Source organism: Molothrus aeneus, chromosome 3 (genome assembly GCF_037042795.1).
Source record: "Molothrus aeneus isolate 106 chromosome 3, BPBGC_Maene_1.0, whole genome shotgun sequence".
Lineage (NCBI taxonomy): Eukaryota > Metazoa > Chordata > Aves > Passeriformes > Icteridae > Molothrus > Molothrus aeneus.
This window is the reverse complement of record NC_089648.1, coordinates 68,861,140-68,883,847: the sequence shown is the minus strand read 5'-3', so window position 1 is coordinate 68,883,847 and position 22,708 is coordinate 68,861,140. Positions and strand designations below refer to the sequence as shown.

The following is a 22,708-nucleotide window of genomic DNA, read 5'->3' as shown; positions in this document are numbered from 1 at the left end:
TGAGTGCGTGATGGACTTGGCTCTGCCACTTTCTGCTCCGTAGCTAAAAGTAGCTGGCATAAACATTTGCTGCCTTTCTTATTGAGTGGCAGCTTTTAGAAATCAGCCCATCTCCTGCATGTTACATGTAGCAAACATAAAGGAGCTGGGTGCTCTGTTATCAGAGAATTGTAGTATGGTTTGTTTTGGAAAGAAATTTCAAGAACATCCAGTTCCAGCTCCCCTGCCATAGGCAGGGACGCCTCCCACTAGACCAGGTTGCTCAGGGTCCAACACTAATCTGGCCTTGAACACTTAACAGACAGGGAAGGGGCATCTGTAGCTTCTCTGGGAAACCTGTGCCAGTGCCTCATCACTCTCATAATAAAGAATTTCTTCCTAATATTCAATATAAACCTAACCTCTTTCAGTTTAAAGACAATCCCCTCTTCACATCCAAGGGGGTACCCTTGGAGGGATGTTTAGAGTTTACACAAGTGTTGGTCACTTTTTCACATTAATTGCACTGCCCAATGCCCAGCCTGGCAGACAAATCCCAGATTTCTGTGCTTTCAGCCTCAGTGGGAGAATCTGGAACCCAGTTACTTTTAGCATATATTGTGCATGGATGTCTAGCTGCCTCTCAATGATGTGGGAGCACTTAATTGAATGTAATCCATGAAAGATTTATTCTCCTGATCAGCTTACTTGTGATTTTAGACTCATCAAATTCCAGCTGTTGCTTAAATTCATTCAGCCATCAAGCCTGTCAATTTTTTTTGTGAGTATTCCAGGTCTGTTCGTGCCACAGCCTAGATATGGGTCTCCTATTAGTCTGTTTTGCATTTAAGTCAATCCAGAATAACACAGGTTTTTCTGGTGTGTATGGGGATGAGCAAGGATGTGGGGGAAAAAAAAGGCAAGTTCATCTGATCTAGTTGATCCAACAAAAGTAGTTTAGAAACTCCTTTTCTGTAGAACTTCTGCTTCCTGCAGTCATGTGTCTACAGCAACAAGCACCTGGTGACCAAGAGGGATGAAAAATGATAGGAAAAGGAAATAAAAACCACATAGGCTTCTGTGAGCTCTCGCAGCATTTGACTAGCCACAGCTACATGTGGCAGCTCCACCCTTTTGTGAAGCAACTGTTGTAGCTGCTTCACAACAGTTGTAGTTTTAAGATGTTTAGGATGTTAATTAACTTTAAAGTTTCTAATTACTTCCTGTGAGTGATGGAACTAAACCTAGAGATTCATGTTCATACATGCATTTATGCACACAGTAAGGCTGTTGTATCTTTTCCTCAGAACCAGCTAAAAAGAAATGGCATATCTTGGCACAGCCAAGGGTTTTTCTTCTTTTCCATTACTACATTCTACTTTCCATATCCCAGAATTACATAAATGTTGCCACATTCCACCTGTTACCAGGCAAGTGACTGACAGTAGCAAGAGACTGTGGTTTTGGGTATATTATTATATTATTGAAGGTAATTTTGAAAGTCCTTTACAAGTAGTAAAACTGTAGTATTAAAGTTTATAAAAAATGTGTCCAAGGCTAGTATTTTTTTTAATACCATTTTTAATGAAGCATGTTTTAAAGGTCCTGCTCAGGGTTTAGAAAAATTCATTTCCTAGTATCTCCAACTGCCCTTTCCCTTCCTGTTCAAATGCTTTAGGGAAAGTCTCTTAGTAGCTGGCAATATTCTAGCAAGCTCTCATTCCAGAAGTGGTGTTTTCTAGGATGCTCATTTGTAATTGTCTGAATTCCTCTGAGCAGCACCGCATTCCTTAGATTGAGAGAGAAAGATTTAAACCCCTGCTGAAAGCCATCACAAGAGTGATGACATTTCTGGTTGCTTCACATATCTCTAGGAGTGCAATCTAAGTTGATTTCCTGGATGACCATGTAATTGAACTCAGAAATGCAGGTAAAACTGAAGAAAAGAAAACTAGGAGTCAGAGTGATATTTATTTCTGTTGTACTCATTATATGTGCATGTTTTCCTGTGGATATTTGTGTGTTTCAAATCTAGTTGTCTCTTTTTGGCTCAAGTCAGGACATTCAAAGTTGTTGAATTTCAAGAGTGCTGAACTTTCTCACAACAGGCATAGATTCCTAGAATTTTTTTTTTGTGGTATGAACAGACAGCTGGAAGGTCAGAAAAGCTGCCACCTCCTGGCTTTCAAAAGCCCTTCAAGGACAAACCTTTCCTAGAGCATGTATAAGAAGAAAAGCTAGTCTGTGTCCAGTATCAGGAGATACACACCTGTGTTTTACCCTTCCCCCTCTCAGCCAAAGTGTGGCTGTGTTTGTTGTAAAAGTCAAATGCAGCTCCCATCTCTGAAGTCTCTTACCAGTGTCAGATGCAATTTAATTACCCTTTTCTGGAGGCAGAAATGATAGCCCCAACTAATTTCCATGGGTTACTTTCAAGGTTTGAAAACAGATCCAGAGTTCCCATTTCCAAAATCAGTTCCTAGAGTTTGACTGCAGGGAGGCCTGGGTGTCTGAAAACTCCAGCTGAGGTCATCCTGCAGGCCAGACTCGTGGCTGCTGGCATCGAGGCCATGTCTGCTGGTTCCCTGGAACTACTCTCATGTGGGAGTGCTCGTGCTGCTGTTGTTAATAGCTGATGAATGTGCCCTTCCAAGAGGCATTACACTTCTCCTGGAATAGTGCATGGTTTTGACCTGCACATCACCCTGCTTGGTGACTTGTTCTGCAAAGAGGTTTTTTGTTTTTTTTTTTTTAATTTTTGCACATTTATTGAACCTCTAGCTTTTTACATTGTGAGAGACGGTGGATAGTTAATGGATAGCTACTTTTGCTACTTTTGCTTGGGTAACAAAAATATGGGAGCAAAAATATACCAAATTTTTTGGTATCATAAAAATATAGCATACGACATAGACTACTATCAGATCCATTGTCTCTCTTTTTATTTTAAGTGGTAAGTCCTTGTTATTGAATATCTTATGTAAGAGCTGTTCCAAAACTCTGATTGCCTTTCACTGATACTATTTCCTCTGGTGCAAACCATGGCCAGGTTTTAAGGAGCAGTCTGCCATGCATTTAAAATAACTTTTGAAAAAGAAAGTTTACCCAGTGTGGACATGCAATTAAAGTCAATTGTTGAAAATTAACTAACATCAGCAGCAATTAGAGCTTGAGGCAAGAGCTTGTTGTTTTTCCCTTCCCTTGCTTCCCTTTTATTTTCATATATTTGATAGGAGGAGGGTGTTTGCTGTGAAATTAAGGGCCTTAAATTGCTCCTTCTTGTCTGTCTTCCCCCCAGAGTGTGACAGTCGTGTCCCCCTTCACTGTGGAGTAGTCAGGGTGTCACTGTCAGGGCTAGGGAAGAAGGCAGAGGGCACAGTGCAGTGTAAGAGCCATGGAGCTGTGCTCCCACGAGACGAGGCAGACTGGCTAAACCTGGCTGGGGGTTGTATTTCATCCCCTGCAGGGTCAGCACCTGGCTGCAGGACTCCTCCAAATGACATTTGGGCAGCCCCCAGGGGCAGCTGAGTCGTGAGGTGCCACCATGCCTGTGCTAGAGGAAGGAAATCTCCTCACAGCTGAGGTAGCAGCTGGATGAAAGCTCCCTTGTGGGATGACTTTCTCCCTCAGCTCCCACTGACAGCAGGGTTTAGCTCCCCTTTTCCCTTGGGATCAGGTGGGGTCCTGCCTGAGAAAAAGAAGTTTCTGTGAGGAGCAGAAAAGGGTGTGATTCCCCTGGTGAGTGCCTGTGGAATGCCAGTGCCTGTGGAATGCTCTCCCACCATGAGGTGCTCTCCACGTCCTGTGGCTGTCCAGGAAGCTGCTGGAGCCAGAGGCCCACTTTGAGAGTCAGTATCACCCCGGGCAGTGGAGGGGCTGGACAGGAGGGATTGTCCTCTCTCTAGCTGGGGAGCTCTCACAGCATCTGTGGGATGCAGCACAGGTCAGCCCTGAGAAGCCCAGCACTCAGCAGCGTAAGGAATTCATTCCTGTGGGATCAGGAAGCAAGTGTGATGTCTCCAGTCATGGCTTTCTTGTCAGGGCAGTTCCTCTGTGTCCTCACCTGCATTTTCCTCTTCTGTTTTGCTTACTCACCACACTTCCTCTGCCTACAGGCACATATGGAGTCTGTCAGTAGGTAGGGAAGGAGATGTGCTACCATCTCACCTAACTCAGCACTTCACAGAGATAAATGTAAAAAATCCATGGATTCAAACCTTTTACACACCCGTTCCCACTGCCCTCAGGGCAGGTCTGTACTTCTGGAAGGACTGGTAGCCCATTGCTCCTCAGATTCTCCTCAGGAGGGTGATACTGGTTGCTGCTGGAGACGAGCCTGAGCTCAGGTAGCTTAGATTTGACCCAGAGTGGCCATTCTTACTCAGATTTAGAGAGACTCTGTTTCAAGGTTGTGCTGAAAAAAAGCCTACCAGACATCTGCTTCAACTAGCACCTGGGTTTCCTACCATGTGTTTCCACTACCTTCAGCCCAATTTGCAGGGGGAGTAGGGAATGCAGGACTGTTCCCAGCTTGAAAGCTGCTGTGCTGGGTGAGGAAGAGAGGCACAATTGCTTTTTGGCTCCTGCCCACCCCCTCCTTGAATCCCTTCCTAGTGCAGGATGCCTGCAAGCACAGTGGGGCACCAGGGGTTTGCTTCAGTCACTATCTGAAGCTGTGCACTGGGATTGGGAATCATTGCCTAGAGCAGACCAGCGATGCTATTTGTGACCCATGGCAGGGAAAGTCCAAAACATGAAGTTAGGGCTGACACTCCCTCTCTAACTTGAGCCACTGTGCTTTTCATCACGATGCCAGGAGTTGTCAGCTGTAACTCCGTCTTTTTTTGGCTTGTGTCACAACCTAATAAGTTATAGGCCAGCTTCTCCTGTCGATGTTTTTGCTGCACAGAAGGCTTCACATTTTGTAAGCTTTTACAGCACAGCTGTGCTCAGAGATAAAACAGAATGTGTATACAGTACAGTATGCATTCAACTGATGCACTAGATTCTTCCCACCATATGTATGGAGTGGTGTGCATTTCACTCCGCTACCTCACTGCCAAAACTGCCAGAAGCAAATAAACAAATGGCGGAAGAGAGACACCATATGAGGCAGTGCCAGGCACATGACCCAGACTTCCAGAAAGAGACCCAAGCTGCTTTCAAAGGATTATGGTGCACCAATTTTTCCAAGCCTCACCTCCCGCTGTGTGAAATGTTCTGCCAGTGTATGCAGGTTGTTAAGGAGCGCTCACAGATTTCCCCTTCCTGCTCAGCAGCCGATGGTGCGGCTTCTTGTGCTCAATACTCTCATTTCACCTTTCTTCCATGCCAGTGATTCCCCATCAAGTTTCTAAACTGAGAGAGGGGAACAATGGAGATGTGCAAAACACTCTAATTCTGGAAGGAATGCTACTCTAAAAAGACAGAACACATGTAATTAGGATAATGAGATTAATAATATTAGTAACAATTTAATGATTAATATATAAACAATGGGAGACAAATGGTTGTTCCATCTCCTTCCCCACAAAAAAAGTCACTAAGTTGCATTTCACAGCATCAATGGTGACGATGCCTGTAATAAACTGACACAAACATTAATTACATAGTTAGATGTAAGTAATTTAGATGGTAATTCTGTTCCTGGAACTCACACTCTGAATATGAAAAGACGATTCCTCAGCTTCTTTTCTCTCTGGCCAGGCTGTTGCTGATGAAAAGATGATGGCTACCACCACAGTCCTCCTCCTGCTAGTTAGTACTGCGAAACACAGACGGATTTTCCTGTCTACTGGCCTCAATCTTATGTTAGGCTGAGCATCTGTCACTACCCCAGTGGTTATCTTCCTAGCTATGGCCTTGGCCTAAACTTAACTTCACTCATGATTGTGTGAAGGGCAAGTAGGTGCTTTCTTCACTTTAGAGTATCTGTGGGCACAGATGGAAAAAGTGTACTAAGAACAACACAGGTGAAGCCCATTCCTGAGCTTTACAAAACTAATGCAAAGTGGTCTGGATGCAGGCAAGAGAATTGGGCCTTGAATTTTGATGGAATAAATTAGGGAATAGGAAAATTATGTGAAGTTTTTCATATAGCAGCAATATTTAGTAGAATAAGAGCATGCTTAAAGTGTTCAGTTAGAGCTGGTTCTTTGCTTGATGCACTTGTACTTCCTTGTAGAGGTCATAATTAGAGTACCAGTTTCCTCCAAGCCCTGCTACCTCCTACTGCAATATACACTGTGGACAAGACAGACTCCACATCTCAAACAGTGGGGAGCTTGTGGAGCTGTGCCAGTAGATGATGGACCAAAGGCCACATTTCTTCAGGTTTCTCCAAACTCTTTTTAGACAGGAGTCTTCAACTGAGTCCTAAACTGAGATAGGTAAGTCCCTGTGCTGGAGACAGAGGAGGCAAGCATTCAATTCACAGCCCAGGAGTGCAGAAACATCAGGAGGGCTTTGCTCTCCAAATATTGCAAAGCCTACCAGGCTGCCTAAATTCCAGCCCTTGAATGGAGGCCCCAGGGGCACTCACGGTGCAAGGGTGTGATTTTGACAGTTCCCAGTTCTTCAGCTGTGATACCAGTTTTGCAGAGGAGTGCCTATCTGCATCTTTTTTCTTCCATGTTGAAGCAGTACCTCGATTTTGAGGAAAATGAGACACACCTGTGGCAGCAGACCTATGGCATAGGCCAGCAGCTGGATTTCAGCAGGCCCAGCAACACAGTGGGTGACACATTAGAGGTGACACTGAATAGTCCACAGAAAAGTGAGGAAACATTAAAGGAGGTCAGGACTGTAAGCAAGGCTATTGGCTAAGTATTTGCGATATCTATTGGCAAGTAGGAGCTATCTAAGGGGCAATCACGTAAGAGCCTGGAATAAACACATGGAAGTTTTGAAAAGCTGACAGTGCCACCATGAAATGGTAGGGGTGGCATGTAAATACTCGTACATATGCCTGACGAGACATCAGTGCTAACTGGGAGTTTGCAGAGTCTGGTGAAGCCCTAAGGGATGCTTTTCAAGACAGGAGCTGAGAGTGAGAAGTTGAAAAGAGAATCATCAAATCATTAAGGTTGGAAAAGACCTTTAATGCCATCAAGTCCAACTGTCAAAATTGGTCATCAAGTCCAACCATCAAAATCAGGATTACAGGATTACATGGCAAAACAGGCAGGCTTTTGCTGTCTGGTAAGGGGCCAGGTGAGTCAGGGGCAGAGCCATTTGAGTGAATGCAGAAAACATAAAAATGTGTTTCTTTCTGTTCCTTTTTCGAGTGGAAGCATACCCATTTTTTAAGTCTATCTTTAGGAGTCAAACTAGTATAATTTTTTTTTTGTAGTAGCAATGCACAGAGTTGAAAAAAAAGGTGTAGTCTGATAAAACTTGGGGCCTGAAGTAAACTGCTGGGAACAGTTAGCAGTGGATTACTTTAGATTCAGAAACCTGGCCAAAGATCTACTTGCAACTGCTCCCCGTGGAAGATGGTAGTGAAGGGAGCTGGGAGGATGGAGGTGTTTTTCAGCACATTTCATCTTACTGTGACAGAAAGGAGAGCTCAGAATGGGACTTCTCAAATCCCAAGGCAAGTTGGGAAAATAAATTATAGTCGGTTGCCTCCCGTTGCCTAAAAAGATCTGTGTGCTCTGAGCTTTCTTGTGAGTTTGAACAGTTTCCTGGTTTTAGACATGATATATGTTGTTGGAATCCCTCCAAATGACAGAGGGTTGCAGTGGGCAGTAAAGAACACAGGCATGCCACTGTGATTTAGGAATAACTTTCTGCCAGTGTTGGGAGCAAGCTCAGAGGTGTTTGAGTTAGGTCCCATTTGTCAGTGGGAGCGTGGCATCCCACATGGTCATGACTTCTTATTTAAAATAGAGTGGGAATCCTGGAAAAGGAGGGGTACCTCATTTGGTCTATATCAGCCTAGTACTCTGTGAAACATCTTTGAAAGTAAAACTTTGAATAAAAGCCTTGAGAAAAGGTGGCAGGAGATGAGGAAGAAGTGCTGTGCCTAGTGTTAGACCCAAAGGCAGTGGCAATATTGTGACCTCAGTCCCTGACCTCTACCTGGGCTGCTGGGAATTAAAATGAATGGTCCTCACCACAAGGCAGGTTTTGCTTTTTTCCTGCTTGTGTGCCACTATCCCACCTTTTATTGCAGCCATTCATCATTGGCAGAAAGACTGGGAGATGATATTAAGGTTGTAGAATACGTCATTTGTATCAAAGCTTCCCCTCGCTTCTTTTCACCCTCTACTTGCCTGTTCTCTTGCCTATATTCCGTTCCTGTTGGGTTTTGCCCCCCCTGTCCAGACCAGTCGTCCCTTGGCCCAGCTCATAAATGATTGCTTTAATAATATTACAGCCCCTCCATTTTCATGTGTGAATGACCCAAGTGACATGTGGCTTGTAGTCAGACCAGGAAGAGATTTCTACTTTCACCCTTTAAAAGGCCACAGAAAATACAGAGAATAGGATCCTGCCTGTCTTGCAGTGGCCCGAGACAAGCATTTATGGCTGTGCAGTAGCTTGCAGACACTGCCCATTTGAGGGAAAGCTTTACCAGCCACACCTGGCCATTGTTTTTCCTTCTCTGCATTTATTCAAAGCTCGGAACCGTGTATACACCACAAAGATGGGAATTGAAGAAAAAGAGTACATGTAGAATTTGCCAGCTGTTTAAGTCTTACTGTTGCCTTCTGTATTGATCAAATCCCTTGCCTCTTAATTGGATATTGACTGTTGCGAGGCAAATAAGGCAAGCTGTCAGAGGGGGGAGGGATGGGGCACGAGGTTTATCTTAATGGTGTGTTGATCATGACTAGTCTATAAAAGCCAGTGGGAGAGAAGTTCATTAAACCAGCCTGCAATTGCTTAAAAAGAATATGCTCTGAGTCAAGATGATTAATCATATATGTGACACTGCAATCAGAGAAAATACGCATTGTTGCTCTGGTATTTACAATGCAAAAGCATGAAATAGGCAAATGCATTAAAACAAATTCACTAGGGACAGCTATCTGTTTGGTCTGTGAGCCTTAGGTAACCCTTACTAACATCTGACGGGGCTTTTTTTCCTGGTGTTTGTTTTGGGGTTTTTTTCTTTGTCTTTTTTTTTTTTTTTTCCTCCTTGATCTTGTGTTCTGTCTCCCTGCTTCTCTGGCAGGCTCATTGGAAATGTGTGCTTGCCCTGTGCCCAAATCTGTCACCTGGACAGAGGAACCCATGTAGAAATGGCAGCAGTGACAAGGGACACTTGAGCTACCTGACAGTGAAACACACAGAACACTTTGGAAATTGATTTTATCTCATAAATGATAATAATCAGGGAATGTGAAGAGAGAGGGAAAGCTTATTGCCTGTGCTGGTGTGAGCTCCCCATTACACAAATGGGAGCTACTGGCAAGTCTGTCATATATTTTAATTTCTTTCCTGGCCATATTTTAGGCTGGGTATTGGATATGTTGCAGTAACTGTCAGGCACGGTCCATTAGTGTCTCTGGATCAGGCCTGTTGTGAATCAGGAGGGAGATTAGCAGGATAGGCTCACGTTTGTGAAGATCCCACACACCAGTGACTTGTTGAAAAAATATTCAAAGGGGCAATAAACAAAGTTTATTTCAAATTATTTCAACGTTATGTGTTTGTTATTATATTTATTCTTTGACAATTTGGAAGTGGTTATAAAAAATTTATGATGTGGTTAAAGGTTTGTGCAGTTTGAAAAATTAGCTTTTGAGGCACCCACCTGAACACTTCTCACATATCACTGCGCCATGAACTGTCAGAGAAAGGGTAGTGCAGTCCTGTGGAAGGCAGGAGTGCTGCCTGGGTATTGGCCAATAGAGAAAGGAAGAGGCTCTAAGTCTGGAATGCAGTAGGAATATGAGACTTAATGCAGAGTTTTCACTTGAGAGCTTTAGGCAGTTCCCTGCTTGCGCAACTGGATTGAGGCTGTACCACCTTGTCTTGCAAGTGGGTTTGAGTCACTTAACATCTCAAACCTTCTACTCCTCTTCCTACAAAAATTAGAAAAGCAACTCATGGCAGTAGACACTGCTATTTTGAATTCAGTTGCTCTTTCTGGATGTACTGGGAGACTGAAAGTGATCACCAGTTTTTTCTAGGTATATTTTGACCCTTGTAGAAAGGGCCATAAATGTACAGCATTGCAAACTGCATAAAAAGAAAATCCTGGTTTTGCCTGGAAGGATGAGAAATCCAGCAGGAAAACGGGATTCTTCTACAAAGTATATGAAACAAAACTGGGGGAAGGGGAGGAAAAGTTTTATAGAATCCAGAAAGCTGAATGCATTTTTTGGTATAAGGTTTAAATGCAGTAGGATGGAAGTTATTACTTTAGCAGGCACTATAGTAGCACTGTTATTAGTATTTCCTTTTGATCCACCTATAATATTCCTTACATTATAATAGAGTTTGCAGCTTGCATTTTAAACATAAACTGTGGAGAATTTTATGCCATGAAATCCTGAGAGAAAAATTTAATATATAAAGCTGGACCATTCAGAGCCATAGGCTGTGGAAGACAAGCATTAAAAAAAGCACTTAAAAAAAAGGAAGAAAAGATCCTTAAATAACTGTTTTTCAGATTTGCAGGCACATTTGTTTGGATTTTTTAGCGTGCTTCAGTTATGCAAGAAAGTGAACGTGACAGTCCTCAGTTGCTTTGACAAGGATAATTTCAGAAACACTGCCCTATCATTCCACAGTTTGGCACCTTCTCCTTCTTTGTTGTAATGCATTTTTTCTGAGTTGGCTTTTCTCAGCAAAACTGCCTGTTTGTCAGGAGATTTTACATGTGTTCAGAAAGGGATGATGAAGTGGTGTGGGCTGGGTTTGGTTAGAATAGCAGGTTTGACCTGGTGACTATTTGTTTTTGAAGTCAGGGAGTATTTCGTCTGTCAGCACAGTGGAGAAGTTTGCAGGATATTCAGAATTAGATATTTTCTCAGGGCTTAATCACACTGGCCAGATTACTGCCTCCTGAAGCCACTTCCACACCAAACCTTCTCCTAAACATGAGGACTCGAGATGTTTTTCTAATCCAGTCGGCCATTAGTGGTTTTGCATTTAGGTTTTGTATTTGCTTTTGAAATGGCAACTAAAATTTGAACAAAGGTTGGAGTTTGGGTCTAGATTCATCACTGTCTGCACTGGACATGTCACAGTAAGGCGAGAGCAGTTGTGAGCAAGAGCTGTGACAGCAACAGGGAGCCTTGTCTTGCTGAGGATACCTGCAGGGGATTGAACCTCAGGCTCTGCTTAGGGACTTTGCAGGGACATCTTTGCTCCTTCTTGGGGACCATTAACTTCCCTCTGGGAAAGGGACTCCACAGTTCTGGAGTCTCTACTATAGTGTACAGGAGCCAGGAGCAGCTGAGTGCCAGGGAGAGATTTCAAGGAAGACTATGGAGAGACCCCAGGCAACAAAATAGCAACAGAAGCTGTCTCCTGCAGTATCCCCTCTCCTCAGGGGCTGGGGAGAGCTGCATGTGCAGTGCCACGGTCTGGCTTGTCAGGGTGATGTTGTTCTGCTGCTTCCTCTCCACTGGTGCCTTCTTCCAGCATAAACAAGGGCTCGGTTCCTAATTGAAGTAATGGGTGGGGATGTGCACGTGTGTGTTGGTACATGTGCTTGTGTGGCATGTTTGGGGAGAGAAGAGGAGGCAGCAAGTCAGCAAAAGCCCTTCCAGTTTTCTTTTGCATGCTTAGTAAAGAAGTTACAGGAGGGCATATTCCCAATTTCTTTTTAACTTTGTACATCACCTCCAGTAGACAGATTGTCTCACAGACCTCTTCCCCTCCCCTTGGCAATCAAATAACATTCCTGTGGTGACTACAGCAGTTGCTTACATGGAAAAATAACATTAGGAAAGAATTTAATGTATTTTTAGCTGTCTTTAAATGCATTTTAGCAGCTGGAAACAAGGGGAGTTAGTAGCATGTGACCTGCAAACTCTCCATAGACCACCACCAAGTGTGCAGAAAGTCACTGCTGGTAAAGAGACCTCAGGCTGGAAAATATTGGGTAGGGTGGTCATCTCTAACCTGTATGGTCACCAGAGGTCAGGCTAAAGGGATAACCTCAATTTTTGTGGGATGTAAATGATAACAACTTGATAAACAATCAGCATGACTTTAAGTCCTTTCTTTTCACTGATCTGAGTCTTGGAAGATTTTATGAAATCTTGTTTTGATATGTTTTCAAAATACCTGTGACTTTTTCAAAAAATCTTAAGAAGATTTTAGAGGTTTGGAGTGGCAAAATATTACAACTGTAGAGATTAGTGAATAGAGTGCAGCTGAGAGAGGCAACAAGCAAGTAAATACCGCTTATTCAATCACTCTGTGATTCAGGAAAATCTTGAAATCCTTGTGAAGAGCAAACCTCTCATCAAACATTAGTGGGAGCTTTTCCTGAGGGAAGACTTTCTCTGAGCTGAGGGCTTCCTCATTCCTGTAACTGTGTGGTTGCTGAACCAGGGAACATCCTCTCTGGATCGTCTTCCCTGGGCCTGTTCCATTCCCAGCACAGGACCCTGGTGTTGGGCTCCCCAGCCACCCAGCCCACAGCAAGCATGTTCATATTTCTGGGAAAAATATACCCAGCAGGTGGAAGTTTAGTACTATTTTTACTATTGCTGGTACAGTGAATGTAAAGAGCATGATAATTGATTATCTGGGACAACAGAAATGCACAGGAACTAGAATTTCAAGGATTAGGGTCTCCCCGAGGATTTCCTTCGAGTTTCAGTGAAAGGAGAGATAACCTTTGTGGTGGAAACGGAAATAGAGCTTTCAGTTCCCATCTGCAGCCAGGCTCTGGAGACAATGGCATTAAGGGTGATGTGAATTTCCTCTGTTCATCGCCACGGGACAGGAGCCCCGATGCAATTATCTGCACTTCTATAGCAACGCCATTCAGCTCCTTGCAGCTTATTCTCTGTCCTAGCAGAGACATTCAGCTAATGCCTGCTGCCTTGAACATATCTGGGGGTAACATTCCCTGTTTCATCTGTTTCAAAGGACATTTATGGAAATCAGGTGGCAATTTTATGCCGAGTAAGCAGACTAATATTCTGTCACTCTGCCTTACTCAAGTGACTGTTGCTCTTAATGTTAGGTGGTTTTGGTTAAGTGGCATTAGAGTTTTGTGGACTAAGCAGTAGGATTTTGTTGCAAATGCATTGTCCCATTTTAGTGGAAGCTTTGCATTAACAAGTTCCATCTTAATAAATTATTTGGCTCAACCTGCCTTGTGACTTATAATATCGTAAGATCCTGCCCTTAATATTTAAATGTAAGCACAGATTTCCTCTCCCAAGGCTAAAGCTGCATAAAAAGACTTGCACTGAAGCTCAGGAATCCTCTGTCTGGATCAAGATAATTTTTCTCTGAGAATAAGGAGAAGCAAATATCCACACTCATTGGAGAGGAGGAAATTCTGTTGTAGATTGTTCTTCCTCCGTTGTGTTAAAAAAAGGAATCTTGACTGAATATATAGTCTGTTTCCAAACTATTGGCATCTTTCACAAATATAGGCTGGCTGGCTTACGAACAAATAGCACAGTTTCTGTAGCCAAAGATAGTTGTCATCATGCACTTATTAATGAGTACACATATCTCTGAACATCAAATGCTGTGCTATTTTCAGAGAGATCCTTTCAGATCCTGTTTTCTGGTTTGGTTTTTTAATTTTTTTTTTTGCCTTAGCCTCCTGCCATTTTCTTTCAAAGCTCAGTGGTAGAAAGCAGAGGAAAAAGGGACCTGGGAAAGGAGATGCTCTCATCTGTCCAGCTTCCCCACATCAGGAGCTACTCCATGCGTGTCATTCCTGGCAGATGTTTGCCTAATCTGCTCTTAAAAAACTCCAGTGATGGGGCTTTGACAGTCTCCTTAGGCAATCTGCTCCAGTGCTTTGCTGTACCTGTCATTAAGAAGGGCTCCTGATATCTAACCTGCAATTAAAGGCCATGATTTCCCACACAACCCATCATCAGGCTGACCTTACAGCCCAACCACCTCCACCAAGTCAGCTGCAGTTTCCTCGCTCGATCATCTTTGCCAGCACCACTCCTTGGGCAGTGTGCTCTGCTCTGGCAGTAGCAGTGAGGTGGTGTGTGTGTGTGTGTGTGTGTGTGCCACTGGTCTTGTCAAGTGTCCAGCCTGGTGTCCCAGGGGCTGGCAATGGGCTGGTTTCCCTCTTGGATCCCATGCAGCTGACGGGAGGGCGGCTGTCTGCCAGTAGAGGGTATTGAATTAGGAGAATCAGTAAATCCCAGGAGAGGCACTGCCACAGTGAAGTTGCAGCAGTTTTGCACTGATAAAACTAGCAGTGCTAACCATGGTTCCAGGCCTCAGAACACGAGCTGATGCCTTTTCTTGTCCTGGAACAAAATGTGCTGTGAGAGGAGTTGTTCCATATATTACATGTATGCATTCAATCACATCTAGCAGTTAGTACATACATTTTTTGATGAGTGCGTTCCTATAATGATTTTAGCAGTATTAAAGCATTTTTTTAAAAAATCAGAGTGATCACAGATTTGGCTCAGGTTTTTTTGCAGTTGTTTTTTTTCTTTGAACAATAGCTTTCCACAGCAGCCAGGCCTGATGGCAAAGCTGTAGATGCCAACTTGCTGTGAGTGAGATGCTGGAGAACCGAGGCAGTCACGAGGTGTGCAGCAGTGATTGAGAGTGGGTCATTGTAGGCACAGATGCATCACAATATTACCATTGCCAGATAAATTCTGAGCCACTTTTTTAATATGCTTAGAACAGTGATGAACATTGTAGGAGTGTTTCCTTCTGCAAATTATTTACAACTGGAAGATGGTAGTAATGAATTAATGGAAAGATACTGGAGAATTAGTCCTGACTGCTCAGAATAGGTGTTTTTTACAATGGAAACCAGCTAGCTAAATTGGGTGTATTTCTGCTGCCTGAGCAAATTTTGGCAGTATGTAGCTAAACAGGTTTTGAGACTAGGAAATTTTAGCTACATCCAAAATTAAATAAAGCAAGGTTTAGATCAGTAGGAGCAGGAGCATGTTTCTGTCAGCAGGGGTGAATAACCTTTGTGTAACTGGCAGTTTTGGTAAGCAGGTCAAGTTCAGTGGAGTTTGTCTCTGTATTTTGACAGATGCACTCCAAACACCCTGATATCCATTTCATTTTAGAAGGTGTGTGCATGCACCAAGACAACGCTCCAGAGGGTCACTGGCAGGTTACAATGTGCCAGCCATCACATGCACAATGCATTGCATAGTGCCAAGATAAAATTTCAGGGGTCTGGGGGCACCAACAGCATTCAGAGCCCCACACAACACCTCTGCCCCACCAGTATCTCCCTAGCTGTCCCTCACTGAGCATCCCATTGGCATCTGTTTTCCCAAGTTGACAGGTCTGTTTCTATTTGTGCAAGGCATTTTTAAGGCATTCATCCCCCAGCTGTCTTCTAAATGACCTGGAAGAGCTTCAGTGAGTTGACCATATTCCTTCAAGGAGGAAAGGACAAAATTTATTTTCAAAATTTATAGAATTTTGAGGTGTGTTTTTTTTTAGAAAACCCGGTTAGATTTGAACTTTATATTCCAGGCAGCATGAAGGTGTATTTATTGTGCAAGAGAGCTTTTAGTTTCAAACTAATAATTGGAAGAATACATTTAAATCTTTGTCAGTATAAAAGTGACTTCAGATGTTCAGGAATCCTCTTTCTTGTGGTTTTAAAGGAAAATTTTAAACATTTTTTACCCCACAACTATTGAGGGCATTGAAAGAAAATACCCATAAACTGTTAGGAATCATACAGAATAAACTTTTTTCCTACTTCCCTTGTTCTTGTAATCATCATCAATTTTAGGTACTTCCCAAAATATACCTTTGGACAAATTTTTCACCATTAAAAATGGCATTTTCTGTTTGGCAAACTGTGTTCACACCCCATGGCTGACAAGCAGAGGCCTGAGTCAAAGCCTGCTGGAGTCAAGGGACTTTCGCTGAGGTGCAGACCCTGCATGTTTTCCTAAAAATCGCCAGTGCTGTTAGGCCACGTCTCCCCTTCCCCAGCCCGTCTCCTCGGGGAGAGGCAGGAGCCTGTTTGAAGACAAACAAGTCTCAGAGCCTGCAAGGTGTAAATATCTTTCATAAATGCCAACGCCGAAAAGCTGGCGTGCCGGGCGCGTGACACACGGTGACAGGCAGCTCTCGCCGCGCGGGGGGCGAGCGATGTGCCAGCTCTCGCTGCCACAGGCACTGAGGTGTGCCCGCATTGCACCTGGGCATCCCTGGGCACCCCTGCCCCAGGAGCACACACGGGGCAGCAGCAGGGATGGACAGCAGAGCTGCCTGCTCCCGGCCCCGCTGCCCCTGCCCGCACCCCTCGCCCCCGATGCGGTCACCCTGCCTCTGCCCTCCTCCTCTCCCTGGCTCCTTTGGGCAGGGGCTGATTTAAATAGGTTGGCAGGGAGCCAGGAGCTCATCATTTTAATGCAGTGTAAAATGGAATGTGCATAATTATATGCAAGCCATATGTGAGGGAGACAGCTCAGCTGTGAATTTTGGGAGGCTGTGAGAGGGAGAGAGTGAACAGTCAGGAATCAGATGAGATGGAGCGGAACGGAGTGCAAGTGTCACTCAAATGAACAGTGTAATGAGCGTATTGCTGACACTCCTCCTTTCACCTGCTTCTCCCTTTTGCTTTAACTCAAAAAGCAGAAAACGCTCAAGATGAGAAGGGAAAAATACTATATGCAAGCAGGATTGCTAATGGGCTCTGGTAATGTCTCCATTTAAACTTCAGCTTTCTTAATTAACAGTGTAGTTACAAATAACCAGTAACTTTTAATGCATCTTTGTCGTTAAATATTTTGACCGCATTTGACTGAAGGATCATTGTTCTCACTCAATGATTGCTCCTTTCAAAGCTTCACTTAAACATGGAGGGGGAACCCATTTATTTGTAATAGTATTACATGTAAATTATGAGTATGAAAGCATTTCTTTTTTTCATTTATTTTTTGGCCTTACTGTTAAACTGAAAATACAAGTACATCATCTAGGGATCGCTTAAGCATGTCAAAAAGTTTAAACGAGTACATATGTAATGTAATCCTGAAAAATGCCATGGAGTAAATTGAAACCCTGAGTTGCTCAGTTTCCAGCTCAAATATTTCATTTTGGTTTTGTCTTTTGTTGTTCTAATTATTACTCCACAATGAATTTGCATGTTCAATCTAAGCTATGTAAGAAAACAGCATCCCAAGTTCTCATATCTAAAAGGTGTACTGACTATTTAAAGAAACTTTTAAATAATGTTGTATTTTGGGATTCCCGTCTGTTTTAATGATCTGAGCTGTTATGCTTTTAGCTATTTTTTTCCTTCCATTATTTGTAAGTCCCTAAATAGGCCATTATATTTCCCTTCAGGCTAGAGATGAAGATGGACATGCTGAAAATTTTCCCCAGCAGCACTATGCTAAGGAAACTCCAAGACTTGCCTTCAAGAATAACTGCGAACTACTTGTAAGAATAACATACTTACAACAAGTCTAGATTGTTACTTTAGCACAGTGAAAACCGTTTTTTTTAAAGGCTTTTGTTCATTATGACATACATTATGAAATATGATAGGTTTTTTTTTTTTACTGTTGTAGCGTTCTAATGCTAGTTCTGCTATCCATGAACAGTTTAAGATCTCAAATTGCTTGAAAAATATATATTTTATGTCAGCACGTGAATGGCCTTGTCTTACTACCTTGTCTTGCACTGGTAAATCAGGGAGAGCCATGCAGGGAGTAGCTGGTGATGCACGGAAAGCCCCCCACCTCTTCCCCCAAAGCACCCCAAAACTCACTCTCCCATCCACCTTTTAGCTCTGCCTTGTTTTCGGGTGGCGGCGCTGCATTTTGTTCTGCTAACAGGCAGTCCTCCCTTCAGAGCTCTCCTGTTCCTCCCCTTCATAGCTGCATGCAACCCAGAGCATCCTTTGCTTTCCTCTCCACTCCTCTCCTCTCCATTCTTCTCCTCTGCTGTGGGGAAAGAGCGAAAGCCAGGAAAGCACTTACAGGGAGCCTGGAGTGTTTACAAGCCATAAGAGAGATGATATCAGCTGTGAAAGAATCTCTGTTCCAAGGCAGGGTTAATTCACTGTTCATTTTAGCGTTTGCAGCTAGACGAGATTAAAAGCAAGCAGGAATGCCTATTATATTTCTATTAAATGAATCTGTTGGGACCTAATGTTCTTGATTAGCTTGTGAAAATTAGTGCTCCACCATGAGTTTTTCTGTTTGCCTAAAGTAAACAGAGGATGAATTGTCGTACATTTAAAAGAGATTCATGCATGGCTTTCGAGAAGGGGGGTTTAGATACATCTGTAGATCTCTCCCTTGCATTCCCCTTTCTTCCCATCTGTACTTAAGTAAAATGTATCATTTGGCTAAATGGGAGTGTTTATGGAGAGTCAGTACACGGGGTTTTACTTTGAAACAACATTTCTTTTTTTCTGGTTGTAACCAGAGAAGAGGCGGGTGGCAGTGCAGGAGCGAGCTGTGTTTTATCTGCCTTAGAGCCCGTGCCTGCTCCCCCGGGATGCCAGGGCAAGCGCTGCTCTGGGTGCCCCAGGTGCAACAGGCAGTGAAAGTCGAGCTGATGAGCCGATAACCCAGCGCTGAAGCTGGCCTCCAGGTTCAGTCAGCTGGCCAGAGAAGCTCACAGCAGGAAGCAGCAGCTCAGGGCTGGTGGCCAGTCCCTGCTCCCCACACTGGCCAGAGCGCAGAGCATCTTGGCCACACCTGCACTACTGGCCCTGCGCTTTCCTACCCCACAAGTGTCCCCTGTGCTGAGCCAGCCCTTGGTTAGGTAAAGACAATGCTTTTTAAACCCATGGGTGTCACTCAGAAGATTCAGTTTATTACCAGTATAATTCTCCCCAGCCAAAAGCAAGGTGACCCAGGAGATCTGGTCTTGGTTCCTCTTAAACCCTTTGCAAAGTTCCTGGTGGTTTCTGGGTTAGCAGTGTTACATCCTAAGGAGAGGGGACTAGACAAACACAAAGAGTGGTTCCCTGGTGTACTCATAATTCCTGTGCCAAATAAATGAAGCTCTTTCTTCAAGGCCATGCTTAATTACTGTGCTGCTAATCAGGCCTGACAAACCATCACAGCACACCAAGATGCTCCCAAAGTCAGTAGAGCTTCTTGGTGCTGGAGAAATTTAGTAATAGAGACAACATGGATATGTCGTGTAATATTTCCACTGAAAATCTGCTTTATATTTAGTGCAAGCCATCAACAAACCAATTAACCCACTTTGTGCTATTAAAATCAAGCATTCTTTTAATGCCCAGTTGCTTATTCCTCTATTAATACACATTTAAGTTTTTGCTTTATTATATCACCAGTGTGTCTGGCAAAAGCTCAAGTCATCAAAGTTAGTCTTTCATGTGCTTTTTTGGACAAGTTTCAATTCTTGTTTAAGGAAGTAATAAAAGCAATTTGTTATAGTTTTATTTTTCCTATGCTATTGGAAACGAAATTGGCAGGGATGTAATCTGCACTCAATTTGTATGTGGAAAAAAATAGTAGGCAAATAATGAATATGTACCTCTGCTATCTTTAAAGATGTATTTTAGGAACTTTCAGTGAAAATATGATGTTGAGCCTAGGTGTGGGTGGTGGGGGAGCTAGTGTTATTTGTTGAAGTTTCTATGTGTTTCACAGAGAGGTAGTGTTATTCCTTCTACATTTTACTTTATGGAAACAATGCTATTTTAAAATGTGCTCAAATTTCAAAAGCTAATTTCACCAGAACTGGCCATCAAGAAACCTTCTTTCTCTTAAAGGCTACTCAATATTGCTTGAGAGAGGAGAAAAAAAACCCAAAACAAACATAAAAGAAAGGAATGGGGACAGCTGATCCTCTAAAAAATATTTTCCCAATGGTGAAAACTTAGCCAGAATCTAACAGCACAAGTCAGATGCTGGCTGGGTGAAAAGACAAGATTTTATAAATCAAAGAGAAACTAAAACTTGTTTATGCTTTTGAGAATGAGGAAATCCCTTGAGTTTTCTGAGGGCAGTTCAGAGTAAATAGAGTAATATTCTGTCAGGTAAAATTGGAGGCTTGAGCTCAAAAATGCTTTTTTTGCTTTAGGGTTTAGCTGCCATTTTCCAGTGAGGTTTGTTTCGGCAAAGGCAGGCTCCTCAGTCTGGGAAGTGCTCATGCTGGGAGAGTGCTGCCAGCCGGGATCCAGGGCTGGGTTGCTGCTGCTGGGTCTGCATGCCAGGGCTCTCCCTCAGGAGCCAGGCTACACTGGCTGAATCTTAACATCCCAGGTCACAGGCACACACACAGCAAGCTTTAACTCTTCAGTACTTGGAGAGATTTTAATGCATGGTAACATAGAGTATTACAAAAGTAACATGGAGGATTACAAATTGTATGCTTTCTTCAGTTCTTACACACCACAAGAGCAGATAATTTGATGAGATACAACTCAGGTTTTCTGTTCGGTTTTTGTCTTTTTTGAATGTGAGCAAGTTTGATAAGAAATAGAAGGAAGAAAGGTATAATTTAGGTAGAGGAAACTCCTGAAGTGTGCTCAGTAGTTCTGCTCATTAAGAAAAGCAGTGACAATTAAATATTTTGGTTAGTATAGGAAACCATTTTTCAGTTATGGGATTAGAACAGGGAACTCATTTCCCAAGCTAAATCCATATATGTTGTGTCCTGGGATTTGTTGTAGGGCACAAAAACCAAAGTGGATAAGATGCTCTAATCAATGAGCAGATCAGATTTTTCTTTGTGGACTTCACAGGATTTTTGAGAATCATGTTGTCTAAAGTTTAGCTATCCATGCTAAATATCGGGAACTACATAAAAGAAATCTATTTTTAAAGAGCCAGGTCAGCATGCTGTCTTGGCCAGCCATCCATTCTTCTCCCATAGGCACTGCCTTGGGATTTCAATTTCTTATTCCATGAGTGACTGGAAGCTTTTCTTTCAGGCACATCTCTTTGTTTCCAGAAGGAAAAGGCAGAATTTAGTCCCTGCTGTAAGCTGATTGTCAAGAAACAGTACAGTCCAGCTAATAGGGGATGTGGGGAGAAAGATGGGATTAACTGCCGAGAAAGGGGAGGCTGGAGTGAAAAGGCCAGCAAGGAGCCCACAGCCCCAGCTCTAGCCGGATGAAATTCCTGAGCCATTGCCTAGAGAAAGGAAAAATCCATCTGGCACCTACCCAGGTTAGTCAGGGTAGGAAGAGTCATGCTTGGTTGCCTTTTAACAAAAGTGGGAAAGAAAAACCAGAAGTTCGTACTTCCTCCCCCCGTTTACTCAAATATTGAGTCAAGGTTTCAGATTGGCATGCTGCTGTATGAGGCAAGGAGGGTTTGATGGGTTAAGGAAATTAAACATCAGGTTGCTTTCCAGATAATTTGTTTATGGAGATGATGTGAGTACCACCCACTGCTGTGGGATCATATGTAAAGCAAACAAATAACCAAACAAAACATAAATATCCTGGAAAAAAAATTTCATTTCCAGTCCCATACCCAGTTGAATCCATGCTTTTCCTGCAGAACAATCCTCATCTTTTCATCTTTGAAATAAAAAAGTCTGTTCCTAGTAGTTCTGCTCTGAGAGGATAAATTTGTGAATGCAGTATGAGATGAATTATAAGTCCTGGTGCTTGGAAGCTATTATGTAAAAGACTCAAAATAAAACATACTCGCTATTTGATTTAATGCAAACTCACCTATGGCTAGTTTTCTTTAATCACTGGCAAAAAGAGGCAGAGAAAACTCTGAGAACACATCTACAATGGAAACATGAAATGCAATTTGTTCTCTTATGAGCAAAAGGCCTTTGGAGAGGCTATGGCAAAGCTGTGGTGAGCCAGAGCTACAGCTGATGCTTTGCTTGAAGTCGTGTCACCGTGCTCTGCTGTTCCAGCACGAGGCAGAGTCAGGACAAGGGGCACATGTGGGGCACCCAAACAGGGCAGTGGGGATGCAGGCAAGTTAACTTCAGAATTATGGCACTGGGATGTGGGAAAGATTTCATACCTACTAGACTGATATTGGAAAGTACTTAGAGTGTTTGTGATCAGATGAGGCAAATAGGTTTTGCTATTGTAGATGAGTTAAATGTAAATATGCGTATTGGTATCCTTTGAAGGCCATGAGAGTTTTGGTTTCAGAAAGTGAGGCTTAAATTAATTTTTTTAAGGTGCCTGACCTGCTTAATGTGCCCCAGTATCAAGCAAAACCACTCCCTATTAGTGCCTCAGCAGCAGAAGAAAATACCTCTCAGTCCATTTAAAGTCACAGTGCCTCCAAAAAAGGACTGAATTAGGGAGAAATAGCTTTGCTCATTCTGTCCCTTTCCTTTCCACCCTTTTTGTCTCTCCTGCTGTCTTCTTGTTCATAACAGAGTGGAGAGAGAGGAAGAAGTGCACTTCCTCCTGTGCTTATTCTGGGTCTTCCCTCTTGGGTGCAAAGCAGTGGAGGGAAAGGGAGAGCACTTCCTTCATTCTGGCCAAGGACTGGGGATGTGCAGGGCTTTTGGCCTGAAAGCTGGAGCAAGAGTGCTGCCCAGCAGCTCTGAGGGGTGCAGGGCCACAGCTAGCCTGTCAGGTACAATCCTGTGGTCAGGAGGTGATTCTGCCACCTTGGAGAGGCAGGAGAGGAGAGGG

General features: G+C 43.2%; 1 protein-coding gene across 2 annotated transcripts in view; it reads left to right on the top strand.

Moving 5' to 3' along the window:
* The window catches only part of SOBP (sine oculis binding protein homolog), a 112,227-nt gene that overhangs the window by 46,059 nt on the left and 43,460 nt on the right, over positions 1-22,708 (top strand). Inside the window, exon 5 of one of the 2 annotated variants that reach the window (XM_066547138.1) lies at positions 17,443-17,538. The exons of the other annotated variant lie outside the window; for it this stretch is intronic. Within the exon in view, the coding sequence (XP_066403235.1) occupies positions 17,443-17,538 (96 nt within the window). The remainder of the gene's footprint in view (positions 1-17,442; positions 17,539-22,708) is intronic. 2 annotated transcript variants of the gene reach the window in all.